The sequence below is a fragment of the Syngnathus typhle genome, linkage group LG10 (assembly GCF_033458585.1).
Source record: "Syngnathus typhle isolate RoL2023-S1 ecotype Sweden linkage group LG10, RoL_Styp_1.0, whole genome shotgun sequence".
Classification (NCBI taxonomy): Eukaryota; Metazoa; Chordata; class Actinopteri; order Syngnathiformes; family Syngnathidae; genus Syngnathus; species Syngnathus typhle.
Genome location: NC_083747.1, coordinates 7,042,025 through 7,060,502, shown reverse-complemented (window position 1 = coordinate 7,060,502; position 18,478 = coordinate 7,042,025). Strand labels below are relative to the sequence as shown.

General features: G+C 37.7%; 1 protein-coding gene across 1 annotated transcript in view; it reads right to left on the bottom strand.

Annotated features, from left to right (window-relative positions):
* Positions 1-507: 507 nt before the first annotated feature.
* Positions 508-18,478, bottom strand: part of LOC133161571 (adhesion G protein-coupled receptor B1-like) — a 29,751-nt gene continuing 11,780 nt past the window's right edge. Inside the window, exons 6-18 of the mRNA XM_061290156.1 lie at positions 18,289-18,391; positions 18,052-18,202; positions 17,902-17,971; positions 17,513-17,579; positions 16,984-17,069; positions 12,125-12,223; positions 9,818-9,989; positions 8,998-9,093; positions 7,936-7,975; positions 7,039-7,700; positions 4,838-4,873; positions 4,473-4,631; positions 508-1,989 (exon numbers count right to left, since the gene is read on the bottom strand). Of these exons, the coding sequence (XP_061146140.1) occupies positions 1,795-1,989; positions 4,473-4,631; positions 4,838-4,873; positions 7,039-7,700; positions 7,936-7,975; positions 8,998-9,093; positions 9,818-9,989; positions 12,125-12,223; positions 16,984-17,069; positions 17,513-17,579; positions 17,902-17,971; positions 18,052-18,202; positions 18,289-18,391 (1,936 nt within the window). The 3' untranslated portion in view covers positions 508-1,794. The remainder of the gene's footprint in view (positions 1,990-4,472; positions 4,632-4,837; positions 4,874-7,038; positions 7,701-7,935; positions 7,976-8,997; positions 9,094-9,817; positions 9,990-12,124; positions 12,224-16,983; positions 17,070-17,512; positions 17,580-17,901; positions 17,972-18,051; positions 18,203-18,288; positions 18,392-18,478) is intronic.

Below are 18,478 nucleotides of genomic sequence, written 5' to 3'. Positions count from 1 at the left end.
ATTATATACTACAGTATGTTTGTCCTGCATTTGATTTAAAATCCCAACAACAGACTGGCATACTTACCTGCGTGCAGTTTAAAACAGTAAAGTTCTTACCTGATGCGTACCACCATACTTGCTGCTGGATTGGTATGTGGAGACAAACGTGGGGGTGCTTAGAATACATTATCGAAGAGTACTTTTGACTTTTGCCCTCTGAACTGATGAAAAGTCACAAAAATGACAATGGCTTGGTAAAAAGCTATACATGGCGAATGATGAGGCAAGCTAAGGAGAACCTGTGAAATGGTAAACAAGCTCCTTGTGTTTGCCTTACTAACGGTAATACAAACCTTTTTCATCACCATATACATAGTACATGTATGAACATACTCATCACATTTGAAGAAAAAAAATAACTCCATTATTTCTTTAACATTGCTAAGTACTAAAATCATGATGACTGCTTATGTCTATGTATAGCTTTTTTTAATTAGAAATAAGACACATTCACTTTGTGCTCTGAAAACTGTACATTACCAAACAGATGGCCCCAGATAAAATAAAAAAGGCAAGTCAGGAGGTGTGGGAGGGCTCTGTGAGAAAGGCTGGCGATCGAGCAGATTACAGGACAGGGGACAACAGCAAGGAGATCCAAGAGTAAATGGTTGTGGTATAAAAAACACACAGGTTACATTGTGATACAGAACACGCATATAGTCCAGTATCTTGAAAAGACAGGAACGGGAAAATAAGGAGATATATCACAATAGATCTTTTCAATAATAACTCTTCCCAAGCAGAGTATGGGATATATTTAAATGCTGAAATCCACTCTGTAGAACTCTGTCAGTAATTACAATGCTGTACATCATGACTCCAAATGAGCCTTGTGCTTTCATGTTCCTTTTGTGTATCACAACATATATGGTATATATTTATATATTGAGTCACATATCCATCTTGGAATTTTCAACATACATACTGCTTTCTGATACCAATGTTAAACATTTAATGTTAGCTATCGTAAGCCTGCCTGCTTGTCTTTGACAACAAATGCCACATCATGGTCGGATAAAATGACAGACAAGATGCGAGGTACCCCCGATCTTCAAGGGTGGTAGCATTGAGGTCGAGGCCCCATAAGTCAACAAAGTTTGCAAGAATCTCAGAGAAGGCCTTTCTCCATTTGCGTACTTGATTTTGGTTTCATCCACATTCCCCTTCACTTGTCTCTCACCACTGCCAACAGTGTCAAGGTGGAAAAAAATGTCAGAGCCAAAAGGATAAAAGGTGAGTTGTGCAGGGGAAGGGATTGCCTTGAGAAGGGTAGGAGTGGGTGCTTGGCAGCCTGTCCTCAAACTATTTCAATTTATCACCAAAAATGTATCTTGATCCAGTGCTGATTTGGAGAAAGAGCGGGTGCAACAGTGATGTAGTAACACTGAATGGAAAGAAGACATGACTAATTTGTACATTACAACCATCACATACATACTAGACAACAGTGTGTATGATACACAATGGAGTCACCAAATCTCCAACCCAACTGTCTTCCACGTGAGCCAGAATGGTACTCCTGGCCATATTCGGAGAGGCAGTTCATGTCTGATGACAACAAGGTCCAAACATTAAATAAAACAACATACAAAGACTTCATGATACCAGTTCTTTTATGTCAATGTCCTGCATTTATTGTCTTTTTTACTCATTTCTCCTCACATTTGCAGCGAAGCCCCTCCAGTATATGTGACATGTTCCTTATTTGTCCAAGAGTGAAGTGAAAGGTAAGTTGAAGAAACGGTTTATTTTTCACACCTCCGTCTGCAGGTCCATGATATCCTGGCCTACCAAAGGAATAGTTGCACTGGTCTTCTCCCACTCCACCGTCTGCAACTCCAAAGGGGAGATCACTGCTTTTGCCGGGTCTTTTTTTCCCCAGGATGAAGGCGAGTGGGTGATTTGAACACCCTCCCATGCCCTCTTACTTGGGGTGTGCTGCTTATCCTAATGACAGAATGAAAACACATTTGCTAATTATTATTATTATTGTTTCCTATTTTGATGACATGAGCCATCTTGACCTCTACAGATATTGTGGATAAGTCAAACTGATCCATGATTGCCAGTATGCAATTAATAAGCTACTTCATTTTAAAAGAAACTGTGAAATGACGATTAGGCCTTTCATTTCTATTTGAGAGAACTACACACACACGGCGAGGGTCCTTGTACTACACATGAATGAACGGAATGATTCAATGAATGAATGAATTGAAGATAGCTATGGCAAAGGACACTAACACAAAAGTAAAGAAATTGGTACAAAATACACAGGATGTATAGGTATGGGAAAAGTCATAGCAAGCCGCTTTTAAAGGAAAAATGAATCCTGGTTAACAGTGGTGGTTAATCACTGTAGCAGATAGAACTTCCCTCGTATTATTAACTTCCTAAATAGTTGATTCAAAATTCAATAGTGGCACTTTTGTGTGTTTGCTAATTTGGAACATCCCTTTGTGACAGAATTACATTTTTGATTATCGAAGCTTCAACTCGATATATATTTGTATTGTATATATATATATATATATATATATTGTTGTTGATCAATACTCCACACCATCAGACACTTTTAAGTGAAGAATCAACGTATCATAATTACTGCACAACTAGTTACCTTAAATAGTGCAATGATTGTCTGTACTATATGTACAACTGACATTGTATTGTAATTATTATCCTTTTTTTCTTCTACCACTTGGTCAACATAACTCAGATTCTGATATCAGATCAAGAATTAAGGTTCTCTCATCCCACAGTCATTTTTTTTAATGTTAAACTGAAACAATTTAATTCTATGGACAAAAAAAAATTGTCCTCTGTGTTTCAATATTTTTGGGAAGTAGTGTGTTCCTTCTTAGCATTTCAACAGAGTACATCTAGAAACACCATGCCAGCTTGGTACATTACACATGTAATTAGTCTTTTTCTACAGAATGATAGCTACACAAATGCTGTGTTTGTTTAAGGTACTACGTTTATTGAATGTTCCTTCTAGTCACCGTTAACCAGTTCAATTTGAGTGGCAACAGTGATTGAACTCTATCTTTTCAGTCTGAAAAAGCCCTTTCCAAGGGTTTGGGGACTTCAGGAAACAATTATCCCCAAATGGAGAAACCAGGGTGAACATCCACAGAACACCAACCAAAATAGCTTTTAATGTGCAACAATGACTTATCCAGGAGGTCACAAAAGAAATCAAAGTGACATTCGAAGAACTGCAGGCCTCACTGGCCTCAATTAAGATCAGTCATCATGGCTTAACCAGAAGAAAGAAACTGGACGGGAGTATTTCAAGGATAAAAACATTGCTGAAAAAAAAAAGAAAATGCTTCTCACCATTACAGCTGGCATAAGAATAACACTTTTTGATGAAATGAACATCTTCAAAAAAACAAACAGAGCTGTATCAGACTCCTACTTTTCTGCTTCACGACCCTGACAACTTGGGAATGATGACTAAGCAGAGGCTCACAGGGGCTCAAGAATCTTTCATTTCCTGTTTTCTAAGCCCCCTCTCCGTCCATCTTTAAAACTGTTTTTGGCATTCGACTCAGCCTGACACTTGGAATTGTTTGTTTTATTGTGTTGACTATTTTCAATGTTATTAATTTATTGGTTTTAACTGTCTGTCTTTTCACGTCTGAGTTTCACTTTATGTGCAGCACTTCGTATGCAGCTGTGATGCCACGTGCATCGTGGTTTGAAAAATGTTAATAGCTGCCAATGAAACACGGTGTAAACAGAAACTTTAAATTAGCCAATACTTACGTATTGCCTGATCTGTCTATACTGTGATCCCACTAAACTAAACAAAGAAAACAGGTGTTGTTTACCCTTAATAATGGAATTCTAAAGTGCAGGGAAGTAGACAGGGTATTTTTTAAACCATGGTTGAAATTCCAATGATTTCTACTTGTATAAATAGAAACCTGATCACTCCACTACAGGGATAATAACTCAAACAGTTATAAACATTGACTGAATTACATCCAGTTTGAAATAATACATTCTCTATCAAGCTTGGACTGTCTCATCTCGTCAACAATAATCTATAGCAGGACCACCAAAAGAACACTACATGGGCAAAGCTACACTCAACCATCAGGCCTGGAAGGGAGGAAAACAGCGTTAACATCCCTTTTCTCGGGAGGTTTTCTCACAAGTATGTACCTAGGTATTGTCGCCATCTAATATATCCATAAAAGTTCAATTCCAAAGGAGTTTTGATTGAGGTCAGAGCTTTGTGTGGGCCTGTTAAGCTCCTCAATGCCTAACTAATTGATTAAGTTAAGATGAAAGCTAATTGGACCTAAAAGAAACAATGCCACCCAATTGTTTAATTTTGGCTTGTATTAGTTGAAAGGATAACATTATTAGGTCGGTGGGGGGTGGGGAGCAGAACAGAATAAATTTAAACTGTTTACACTTATGTTGGTCTTGTCGCTGCTGGCAGAGGACACACTCCATCTTTTAGTAGCTTTGGCATCAACAGGTGGAGACTCTACAGCCATGTCTGCACTGTGAATCTTCCTGTTCAGGTCCTGAAACATGTCCTGGTGGCGTTTCCGGGTGTGCATTATCTTCTACACAGGAAGATTGTACATCACGCACAAGGGAAATAGCACAGACGGCCATCAATACCACGTTACCCTCAATTTATTAATCTCTGATCTCTCGAATAATGTTCCAAACCAAACAGTGAATAATCAATGTATGCAAACATCTACATAATATTATACTAAAGAGACAAATCAAATCTCTGTGTATGAATGAAAGAAACTAAAATTACCTCAAAGTCAAGCTCTGCATAGCGTGATTTTCGCCTCTGAGGGGGGGGGGGGGGGGGTGCAGATGATACAGACAGATTAATGACTTATAGTAAAGATATCATGTGCCACGTGAGAAGTCAAATGCTTGAGTATCCTGAATACATTTCATTCTGGTGGAAAGTCAATAAGGGATTTCGGCGACTCACAAGAGAGTAGAGAATCACAAAGGGAGAAAACCAGGTTTGTCGCTGGTCATTCCAGCTCCGTTGGCAAAAGCTTACATTTAACAGATTGTGACCGAATGACCTTTAAATCAGCTGTCACTGAATAGTGAGGGAAAACCTGACCTTCAGGCTGCCCAGTTGCTCTGGCAGCTGCTGCCTCACACGCCATTATGGGAGTGTGTTTTGCCCTGAAGTGAAAAGACACCAGCCGACAGATGTTGAGGCCACTGTGTGCGGCTCACTGTGTTGCAACATCTTGCGACTGGAGTCAACACTAAAAACTGGGACAAAACTATCCTTTTCACCATCCAGGGTTTTCCTATGGCCAATCTGGCTTATATTTCAGGATGCTGTTTTGTGTGCCCATGAAATAAGATGCTTTTGTGTAATTTAACAGGATCATTCGAGCAGTGTGACCTGAGGACGTGAGAAATGTATTGAGGTGACATATGGATAGAAAACACCAACAAATCAAAGTGGATATTATGTGATGAGACGAAAGGATGTTCAACATACCAAAATTAATTCAAACTTTGACCCATGTACATTACAAAAATCCTACTGATTTGGCTACCATTCTAGGTGTTGCTACTAAAAACAATATGTTTAATAGTAACACGGCAATAAACTGCCAGCGTCTCATGATGCCACAAAACTCTGCAGAGTTCCTTTTTTTTTTTTTTATTTTCCCTCTTGTTCTTGTCACTTGACTCAATCTATCTTCACCAATAATATGCCACTAGAGAAATCCTCATTATGTTGTTACAACATACCAGCAGGATCTGTGATCTCCCAGAATGCGGCGGCCATATGTTACATTCACACAATAGCAGACAACAAGATAGATGGTGTTACTTCTGAGGTATATCAATATTCAGTGGTGTATCCCTGTACGTTATTGATTACACTATATAAAAATGACCTATATATATTTAAACAATTATTACATAACATCAGTGCTAATGTCAATACGCCCATGTATGCGGCTTGACAATATACTGTATGCAACCATTATGGTAGCAGGCTATTTATTATATGATTTATTATAATAATGATAAATATACAATGTTTGTTTTAGTTTTACAGTAAACTTCAACTGCGATTTGCAGTGTATGGTGGATCTGACAAGTGTCTTCCTTAGCTTTCAGGTGGCGTACCTTAATATTTGCTGTACTTTTGTTGTGTTAGATCGAAGATGGAGGCTGCATAAAGTATTTTACAGTCTACTGAAGTGTGCTCATCCAGCTCAAATTCTTTCTACCTTCAAATACACATTTTAATGAAGTGACAAACATCCCGCAAGAGGTGTTCTGGGTTACATGAGCAAGGAGCTCTGCAATGGATGAGTTTCTCTTTTCAAGCATATGAATACACAGCTGTCGAATTATTGTGTGTGAAGACTGGGTAAAAGTGAATTTATCTGATGCTTATTTGAGTCATCCTCAGTTTCATACAAGTTTTACTGTATTCTTCGGAGAGGAGTTGTAAAACAACATATTTGGAAAGGTATTTATCTAGCCAATAGATAGTTGTGTTTTATTTTATTTTTATTATTTCTTCAATATATTTTGTAAACAAATGGAAGCAGGGTGGAAGTTTGAGGAATTCTTTTTCTGATACACTATGTTATCGATAGATATAAAATCAGTAATAAAGTGATATAAAATTTTGGCAATATCGCACACCACTAAGTACTGGTGTACTGTAGAACCTTACCAGTATCTTTTGATGAGTTTAACCATCAATTTCCAAATTGCTCAGATTATTGCTGTTGTTCATTACACATCTAGTTTATTTTTTTCATCAAAGTTTATATGAGAAAAGCCATCAATAATTTTCTTTTTTGCTTTTTTGTTGAATTGTAGGTAGAATTTTGTTAGTAGCACAATAAATATCTGATCCACACAGAATTATGTCTCGAAAGGTAAATTGTATATTTAAATTTAAAATATAACAGTGTACTGCTTGGTTAAGAACACGGAAGTCAGCGTACTCACCTCCAGGGAGCTTGTTGATAGAGTGGAAACAGTTTCACTCTTGGTCATCACAGCAGAGTTTCCGGATTCTGCTCCATTGCAGGTGCTGCTGTCCACTTGAGAGTCTCTTGGTAGGTTGTGACGGTTATGTGCAGGTGATTCTCTCTCTGAGCATGACACACTGACCTGGTCAGCAGGCAGGCTCTTCAGTCCAAATCCTAGCACTGGCTCACCGGCAACAGGGTTAGCCAGGTGGACAAGCCTTGTCTGAGGTAGCTGTTCAGCACTTATGTTATACTTGGTCGGTTGCTCTTCTTTGCCCTTGGCTGGCCTTAGGGTGCCTATGTTGTTGGTTGGTAAATGGACGAGCCCCGGGGCTTTGCCAGTGCCCTCACAACTGCTTCCTTCTCCATTCCTTTGTGGAAGCTCACCTTCTAGTTGTTTAAAGAGATCACTATCGCAGATGTAAATTGATTTGGCACCTGGCAACTCAGTGCTGATTCCTTTAGTGGTACATTTCTCTCTACGTAGAGTCAGTGTGTGGCTATTATAGTCAGCCATCTTCTGGAGGTGGACTTTGGCCATACTGGCTGGCATGGTATTGAAGTTAGAGCCTCTTTGGAGGGTTACAGCCCCAGAAGAGGCTTTTTCCTCTCCCTGGAGGGAGGAGTGCTTCATAGTGCCTAGATGAGCAGAAACGAAACATGAGAACAAAACTGAACCGAGATTTTCCAGACAATATTTTTTAACACAAAATGTTCTGTTATAAAAGACAGAGTTTTAGTTGTGACAATATTTTAACAACACAAGAGGTTGTTTGGCCCCAAAATGTGGTTATAATAACTGTGACCACGCCTCTCATCTGTTAAATTCCAAAAGGGCAAAAATGAATCAAAGTACAAGACTAAACATATTTACCTGATCTGCAAGCCATATCAACATCCTTCTCAAAGTCAGTCTGGTGACAAAATGTAAAAGGAAATACATTTTATTCCAAATATCAACAATAGATAAGACAGATAAGATGCCATAGATGGAGTTGATATGAAAAGTCCACAGATTCTTGTTCGACTGTCAGTTTTTGTGAAATAATCTTATGCAGTATTAATGTGATCATACCCTCTAACACCCAATTGAGATTATGGAGATTATGTGAAAACTCCGACTGGTATTTGGAACTATACATGTGATCCTGCAATATGACTAAAACCACAAGTTCCAGTTGGAGAAAGACAGCCCTGTGTGCTTCCCCATAGGTGTGGTGGTCTTTTTGTCATAAGCAGTATAATTTTTGTGGCACACATATGTTCGGGGGATTCCAAGTCTGTGTTTTTCCCCCTCTGTAAGATAAGGTTTGCATCTTGCATGCTGGTATACAGTACTTGATATATTAGCAATTATTTTGTACCCTTCTCCTGACTGAAATACCTTGAAAGAATCAGATCATTTGGATGATGTGGAAGCTCTCTGTGGCCCTTGACTTGTGCTAAGAGATGTTACAACGTAAATGTCAGAAAAAGTCTACTAAAATATTTGAACATTAATCAAGGTTAAACAGAGACATTTTAAATGGTGGCAAGGTGTACAGACTAAAACTGTAATATGAACAGAAGTGTGTAGACTTTTTGTATCCACTATAGATCAAATGATTGACACAGTAGACAAGCTGGCCAACGGGCAGGCAGGCAGAGGTAGGCAGGCAAGCAAATTAGACTGTGAAGTAACAATAGATGAGAAGACATCAATAATAACACATTCAGCATTGTCATTTTTTTTCTTTTGTAACATTTTGAGAAAAAGAGTCTACAATTATCCCTATTTTTTAACGATAAATCAATATTTTTCCCTTGATTAGAACCATGAAGATTATGTTTAAAGTTACCGAAATTCAAATAAGAAATGATTACAAATTTGTCCAAACTGTATATAATGTTAGTATTGACAGGGAGAACATGGCAGATATAACATTCATATGCATACCACAAGCTGAGCATGTCCATTCTGGAAAGAGCCACCAGAATCCCCATTACCATCTTCCTGGCGATCTACCACACGGCATTTTACTGCTTCCTGAACCTGTTTAACACAATACAGCTCCTGGCTTTACATCTGATGTGTTAAAGAGACATTTCTTAAACAATGGATGAGCCCAACTTAATAAATGACTGGAACATTTTCAGTTCAAAGGACAATCAAGATTATTTTGTGTTAATATTTTATGTTGATCTAAGTAGGCTGGCACCTATTCCCTTTTTGTATCTTATCTTGTGTTGAGCTTTACATGAAATTCCTATTTGTGGATCATAATCAGTATAGCGGTTTAAAAAAAATACAATTTTCATAAAATATAGAGAATAGATGTATCTCAAAATCTCCTCGCTGTGGCGGAAATCACTCTCAATAATATAAAGCATCCGCACCAAGGTACTAGAAGCAGTTTTAAATGTTGAATTATTCGCATCCCAATGAGAAAGAATCAGAAGTAAACGGGCTTAAATTTCATCCTTCTTGATATTTCCAAATGGGTTGTATGGATGCCGAGGGAGAACCAAAAAATTTGTAGCGCCTGACAAAGCCACCCCGTGGCTCCTAAATGCTAATGAGACATTTGGGAGCAAGAGTGCGGTGAAGGAATGAGTGCAAAACCTTTAGATATCATCCCCTTAGGAATAACAACATAGTAGGTGAACACAATGAACCGGAACAATTAAAGAGCAAAATCGTCACTATTGTCTTAAAGGTAGGTGAACAAAAAATGGTGGAAATGTATAGTGTTGTTGGCATGATGATGTTAACATACCTCTCTTCGCAGGATGCAATGGACCATGACGATGACAAAGCCTTCCATAGAATCAAAGACAGCAAAAAGAATCTGGAATAGTGCAGAGCGCCGATCAGTGATGGCAAGTACGGCTGACATCCACGTGAGAGCCAGAAGGGGCAAAACCACACAGGAGCTCCACAGTGAGGCCCTGCAGAATGGGAATAGGATAGCAGTCAAAGACAGCAGCAATAACGTTTCATCAAGCCCAGGAAGAAAATGATTATGCTAATTGAAATCTACTGTTTTCAAGTGTTGTTAATGTTCAAAACACATTTAATTTCTATGATCTTAAAAAAAAAAAAAAAAAAAAAAACACTTCTCAAAGCTCCCCTGTATAGTTCATTCATTAAAAAGAGCATTCTACTTCAACGGTGCATGAACACATCACAACACATTCTTTGCACTACAGCCACCTTAGGAAAACCATACATCCAACTCTCACATATATGTTTATACTTACATATATTCCATGCATGTATGTTCAAGATGGCTCAGAAAAATTGTAATATATATAGTTTTAGAGGGAAAAGAAGGACGAGCAAGGGTGAGGGGCACCGGGTATATCAGGCCAGGACAGAATGTAAATAATAACAGAAAGAAATGGCCAGAGAAGGACAAGCAGGACAGAGGCATAGGCTGAAAAAATCCCAAAACTTGACTTCTTTTTACAAACGTCTCCCTTTCCTTTTTAAGTTATTTCCAACCATTCAACATAACTTCGATATAAGAGGAAAATTACAAGAAAAATAGGTTCTTTATGCTTGCAACAGAAAATAATCAAGATTAAAAAAAAAAGGACATCTTTGGTCATTTCATCAAAGTTCTCTGACTTTACCTTAAGTAGTACTGTTTGACTAGTTACGAAAAGGGTATTAATTGTTTTCTTCTGTGACTTCTTTGGCAATCTTGATGCTATGATGTGAATGAAGTCAACCCAGGCCAAAAGTGTCTTATTATAGTAATCACAATCCACTGATACTAAATCTTTAAAATAGGCCTGAATCATTAATTTGAGGGAAGCTGGACTGATTAATATTTTGGGTTTAGTCATCGACTTTATCCTTAGTATGGACTTTTTGCATGTTCTCTCAGTGTTTGTGTGGATTTTTTCTGGTTAGTGTTTTTGAACTTTTAAAACCCTTTGGAAGCAATACATATTCTGTTGATATGTATGTATCAATTACAGTCATAGTCATGAACATAGAAGATAGATTAAAAAGTAAACTAGGATGCTAAACCTAATTATTCCAACAGCAAATGTTTTAATTTTCCTATTGGTGCTATTGGGTTAGTTTGCGTTTAAAGACATTGTTGTGCTATAACTCTAAAATATACTATTCACAACATTTGTTTTGCTTTCGTAAAAAAAAAAAAAAGGGGGCCAATTTAAAAAGATCTGATGTGCCAATTACTGTATTTGCATATATTGCATATTAGGGATAGGTATGGCACACTGGGACTTATGTTTGACTTTCCAATACCGCAATCTCAGATCATGCAGTTACAACAATACCCATCAACGACCACACATGCACACACTCACAGCGGGACGCACACACAATCTGTCCCTTACAGATTAGGAATGTGCTTTTCAGTCACCACAAAAAAAAAACACTGACATAAAAAAAAAAGTTTTAAATCCCAAACTTCACTCCTCTTAAACATGTAATTAAAATACTGCCAATAGTTTTGTTGTTTATAATTGTAATGAATATCACTAACTGAAACATTTAGGTTTGACATTCAATGATAAATATGAGACAAGTGCTCATCGTTTCAGATCTTTCTTCTCGGTATTATATATCTGACTAGACAACCTACAATATCACGCATTTTGTTTGAACTCACACATCTTTTAGGTGAGCAATAGTCGTTAAACATGACTGGCAGGTTACCAAAGTCTGTGTAACATATCTATTCCATTCTTTTGGTTCACACAAACAATCAATGCATTTTGTTACCAATAACATCAAAGTTGATTCAAAGTTACAAAATTCCTGTTTATAAAAACTCAACGTGGCTCTCTTGTCTCATGTTTAGCTTTTTATGTCAAACCAAATGTTACAAACTGTCATCAACAAAAAGGAAATAATTTGTGTCACTGTTCCAATACTGTTGGAGGGGCAAATATATATCCTGAATTGGATGCATATAAAGCTAGGTTTGAGTAAAAATGAGTCTGAGAATGAAAACAGAACCAATCGAGTGAGGGAGAACAAGAGAGGTGTACAGTTGAGAAGATAGAAGCAAGAAGAGTTAAGGAAAATAATTAGCGGGACTAACATGGCGTTACTGGTAGCTGTGGTGGATACGTCAGCCGACGAGATAACTCCACACTTGGCACATTTGAGCGTCATATTGTACAGTGGCACTGTCATCTGACTGCAAAGTCAAATTAACACGCTGTAACAACAACACAAACAGATACAAATGCACCTATACACAGATTCATACATATGTACATACAAGCACACAAAAACAAAACAGTCACGCCAACAGTGAGTCACAGTAGTCTCGCACAATCTCTCTCTCAGGGTTTTGAGTCAGCTCAGAGTGTTTGTGTGTTAAGCTTTTATCTAATATGACTTGGAAGAAGATCGCAGCATGGATAAGACTGTCATCACATATTTGATTTTCTTGAAAGAAAGAAAAAAAAAACATGATAGCCTGCGATGTTTGGGACTCTGCACTGAGTGCTCAATATTATACCAGCTAATCGTTCATCTGCTTGTATTACATGAAAGCCATATCACATTCGATTTTACGTACATCTGGTGATTATCTCATCCAAAAATCAACAACACATTTAAAGTCCATCTACTGAGGATATAGCATTTTAATTCCTTGTATACAAATATTTGACTCTCTGGAGAAAGCTATCAAGTGTGAATTTACACCACCAACTATATCTTTCATGAGCAGACAAATTCTGAGAATTTGTCTCTGGGCAAGCTACTCTGATGCCACTGTGCGGTTAACATACTGAAAATTCGGTTATGGGAAACAGAGGCCAGAGGCCAAGTGAAATACAGCTTCGGCAGTTGTTGAGGCAGAAATTCAGGCTTGGGAGCAATTTGGCTAGAATGTGGGCAAAGGCTTCCACATGGATCTGAGGAAATTCTGATTCTCCATCTGACAGCTCAGGAGGCGGTAGAAGCTGTGCACACTAAACACTGTGTATAATGGAGATTGATCTGTGGTGACCTTAACTCTGAATATTGTAGGTCGGTGAGGAGAATATTTCAAAACCTCCTCGGGTCCACCGACATCACTTCCATGAGGAAACTGACTCCGAGGTAAACTGTCTTATCTCAGGGATGTAAGTCGGAAAGGAAAAAAAAAATCTCTTGGGTAGTAAGGCCCAGGAGTGCATGATATGTAAAGGCTCTAGATCAGTGGTTCTTAACCTTGTTGAAGGTATCGAACCCCACCAGTTCATATGCGCATTCACCGAACCCCTCTTTAGCAAAAAATAAACAAAAAAATTTAAATTTAAGACAAAAATGTTTTTTACTGGTGCACAAAATGAGCCGTGCATGATCATCACCTTGTTCAAAGAACAAAACCAACACAATGCATGAACTCAACAAATTACATACCTGCAAATCAGTGTGCCTTTGCGAAATCAGTTCAGAAATGCATTATCATGAATTTACGAATATATGTATGCTACAGGCACCAATAATAAAAATCAATAAAAACGAATGTATTAAAACACAAACACACCATTTACGTGGATATGAAAGTCAAAAGGTAAAAAGTGGCTGGGTAGATGGATCAAAGATACTACAAAGGAAAGCATTTTGAAAAATGAAGTCAAACGATTTATAACAAATGACACCCTACAGTCAATGTGTTTGAGTCAAAATGAAGGGATAAAACCTGCAACGGCATAACATTCAACCATTAGACGAGTTGAATGGCTTTAGTGTTGTCTAATTTCGTGAGGTCAAATTAGTTTGCTTTTGTGGTACAGATACCAATGAAGCCTGTCTCCAAGGGAGAATCTGCCTAATTGAAATGTTTCTGTGTACTTAATTGGATGCTGAATAAACTAACTTAATTAACCATGTTTTCAATTTCAATCTTAAATGACATCATGAACGGTGAATCAACTTGAAAATATATTTCCATTCTGCACAAGTAAATAACAAATGTATAACACACCAAACGCAAGCCCCTTGGGGTATACAAGCAAACAGCTGAGACTGATCAGTTTGCATTCTTTCCTATTATCTCAATCCAAACACGCGGGCCAAAACCACTTTGAGCCCCGTGCAAACAAACTCTAATTTGATTTGGTTCACTTCAGTCAAGTGTGAACTCTGCACAGACGTGCAGTCAAATGACAGCAGCACAAAGCACAGGGAGATCACACGGCTATAACAGTTAAGTTTAGCACAGGTGTCTCAGTCACAGTCTGCTTTTGGCACATTTGTCTGTTTGTGCTGTAGTGCATGCATGTGCAACTGGGATCCCCCAGGGGCTTTTGAAGGAACGTTTTCAAAGTTCTTTGTGACATATTAGATACAAAGAACCACCACCTCTGAACACAAATATATGCAATACATCAATTATATGCAAAGATAACATTTGCATCAATGTGAAGAAGACCATGGTGGTGCATTTCAGGAGGAACAGATGGCCCCTTGTCTTTTCAAACATTGGAGGAGCATCAGTGGAAGTAGTCCCTATACACACATTCCTTGGGGTCTACCTTGCCAAGGAACCTATTGTCTTAAGAGGGGCATGATTCTTAAGAAGAGCAGTGAATAGAGGGTTGAAGTAAGACCAAAGCACTGAGTCAAAATATCAACGAGGTGACTTCAGGAGAGATCTGTGAATGACTAAGCAGCCAAGAGCCCACACTTGAATTTGTGCTGTGCAATGATGATTCCAATCTAATCTGATGGAATTTGTGAGATGCTCTAAAAAGGAAAATGCCAAAGAGAGGCAGGCCAAGCTTGTGGCATCATATTAAAAAAAGACTTGAGGCTGTGGTTGTCACAAAAGACGCATCGACCAAGTATAGAACAGTGACTGGGGATGAATGAATGAATGAATGAATGAATGAATGAATGAATGAATGAATGAATGAATGAATGAATGAATGAATGAATGAATGGATGGGTGAATGAATGAATGAACGAACGAACGAACGAATGAACGAATGAACGAATGCATGAATGCATGAAGTTCATCTGGAGTTGTGCATTAGAAAAATAGTTCCCTTAACGAACTACTCTCAAAGTTATAAACTACCCAATATACCGTAAGCAGCATTTTTAAATGGATGCATCTATCAAATTATTATATTTCAGACCTGAATATGCCTCTCAACTATAGGTAACACTGTCAATTCATAAGCCTCTACAAGCACTATAGATATGACTAACCAGAAATTGAAGAATTCATGTTACTGTGTTCTACACAGCTAACATGGGATAAGATGATTTACACGATAAGAGACAGAAATTCTAATATGAAGTGAACTAGGGGTGTTTCCATTCTTATTCACCAGAAGTGGTAATAGGCAGGACTAGAACCTTTAAGAAGAGAATGGGATAGGCAACCAATACCCAGTCATAGGCTGATCTGTTCCTGATTAAGAAGCCCTGAGTGAGAGAGAGGGGGGATTCTGTGCAAAATCAAAAATGACATTTCAGACAGCAATGACAGATCCAGTAAAAAAAAAAAAAGAGATCACTGAGTAAATTATTTGAATGTACCAACAATGCTCATGTGGACATAATAAACTGCCATGTAAAGGAGAGCAGGGTGCACGTTTCCTGAAATGATTGAAGTTGTCAATGCAATATGATGTTTTACCATCTCAAAGAAGTTAGATATTTGTGACAGTATATCCAACTATTATAAGTCACCACTTGGTATTCAACTAATACAATTCATTTCCTTTCATTTTTCATCATTCCTGATGGATTACAATGTGCACATTTAATGAACATATTAAGACATATCGTGCTGTATGTGGTACCTCCAAAATCAAAATGATCTGGAGTACCTAAAAACGGCAAGTTGATCTTTCATCTTCAAAGTAAGCAAGCCATTTTCAACACTTAAAACTTGTCAATCATTTGTAAAAATAACACCCACATCTGTGGAATGACCAATAATATAAATTTGTGGAAAAAAATATTAAATGTACTAAATTGTGACGCATGAGGATTTGGCCCAACGCCAGTGAATAAATGTCCAATGTATGTAGGCATACATGTATAGAAATAGTTGGGTCATTTATGAGATGTGGATAATGTGCATGTTAATATGATTCGCCAGGCCGATACAACGTAAATGTATGTAAAAAATGCTGGGACCCTTAGACTATCAGCCTGACATTTTAAAGCAAGAACTACTATTGTTGTTCTTATTTGCCACACGTGTCAGTATTTTTTGGGGATCATTATTCTGATTTAGTGGTCCAAAATATAATTACTTATTTCTCACTAAATGGTTATACATTGGAATTTTCTTTGAAGGTTTTTATGAAGCCCTGCTTACCCTTACTAGAAAGAGATGAGAAGAAAAACAGATGGAATTAATCACTACTATCACAGAACAACCCACAGAACAGTTGGCTACTTCTAAAGCATTGGGATGAATCACCATCTTCATACCAGTACCGATAACCAGATGGAACTCTTCAACTTTTGTGCTTTCTTATACATAATACAGTACTTTGGTGGTCTCATGATCTATTACTGAATTAAATTGTATTTCCATGGCACCAATTCAGGATCATTTTGGAATCAATTTGAAATGTTTGATCCAAAGAAAATGGGCTTCATTCACCAACTGTTTTTGAGAACACATTTGCACTTTTCAATAAGAATATGATATTCACCAATGTACAATTTGACTCCACGATATACTTACACACATTTTAGTGGTTTACATTTATCACATTACATTATATAATATTGGATGGATTTTGAATATTATATATCATCATTGATGATGTTCAATAATAACTCATCATAAATCCCCACTATTTCAGAAACTTGTTGAAGGGCAAATGTAGCTCTTAGGAACATGTTGATGAATCAAGCTCAGCAATTCCCTTCGTGAGCTACACCGCCAGGCTGGTTATAGGTGACAGTGTAAAAGTGTGGTATAAGGCATACCCCGCCCTCTCCTTTAGTTTCATATCAGTAATGCCGTCTTTGGACACCAGTTTGTTAAAAACGAGAATCCCAATAACCATGTTAACCTGCCAAAAGAAGAGGCATACAATTAATACATTAAAGACATTTTCCTTTTTGACAGCATGCAGAAATTATCTGATCATATCTGATGATGACAGCAGAATACATTAAATAATCAAACACTACACTTGGTTATACTTACTCCAGAAGCTTAAACTGTTTGTGATTTCAAAACAATATCATTTGTTGAAAACTATTCTACAGGAATTTATTCTCTCATTCCAAGTACTGAAAATAGAACTCTATGAAAGATTAAATGAATGTTCATTTGTTAAATCGTGTATTGATGTTGTATTTAAATGTTTTGCAGTTGAATTAAGCCGTTTGCTGCATGGACCCACCACGAGCATGTCAACAAGTCAAGTCAAACTATTGTCAAAATAACTGCAAATGACCAAGATACAGTACTGGTTAAAGGCAAGCACCACAGAGAGACAAGAAAGAATACCAAGACAACAGCGGCAGCTGGTCCAACAAATGCATAGAGAAGACCTCCTTCCAGAGATAACCAGCAGCTACAAGAGAGGAGCAGGCAGACATGCATAGTATCATATACAACTCGAGAATGCAGTCTGTATAGAAATTGTGTGTAAACGTAGAGAAGCATTTACACATTTATAAACACTGGAATCATTTTAGATCAAAGAACTGCAAAGTGGGAAATATGATAAAGAATAAATTACGAGGGGATAAGTGAAAGAATGGGTTGACCAAAAAACAATGTGTGAATTAAAAAATACATATACTGAAAAAGCAATAACACTATGAAAACCATACTCAATATTCTCAGAGCAACATTAAAGGTCAAATAAATCATCTCCAGAAAACCATTCTTACTAGCTTGGTGTTCCATAGCCTTTTGCCTTGGTAAAACCCACTGAGATTGCAACAACAAGGGCAGGGAGACCTAGGAGAGACAAAAGGGATATTAGAATGGAGCAGATTACAAAAATGATTCAAATAGAAACAAGGGATGATAAGACTAACCCCAGCCAAGACAGAGAAAACGCTTGCGTATTATTCGATTCCGTAGACGACCCGTCACTGCCATGTATGACTGCCAAGCCTCCGTCAGGACCCAACAGAATGATGACAGGAAAAAAAAGTGAAGAAACGCAGCGATTACGGTGCATAGGACCTAGAAGAGCAATAAAGAAAGGGAAATGGAACTGTGATCATACTGGCTTTCTTGATTTCAAGTTCAAAACAAACATTGGGACTTACCTTATTTCTTGTTTGGGTCTGTCCGATGAGAATTAGAGCGTTGGAGGAAATGATTGAAAGGCAGAAGTTGATAAGTATGACGGATCGTTCAGACCGAATATATCTGGAGGAAAATGAGAGGAAACGTTGAAAATACAACAAATACGATCCTGCTTCACAGCAGCACGACAAAAAAGAAAAGACGATTTGT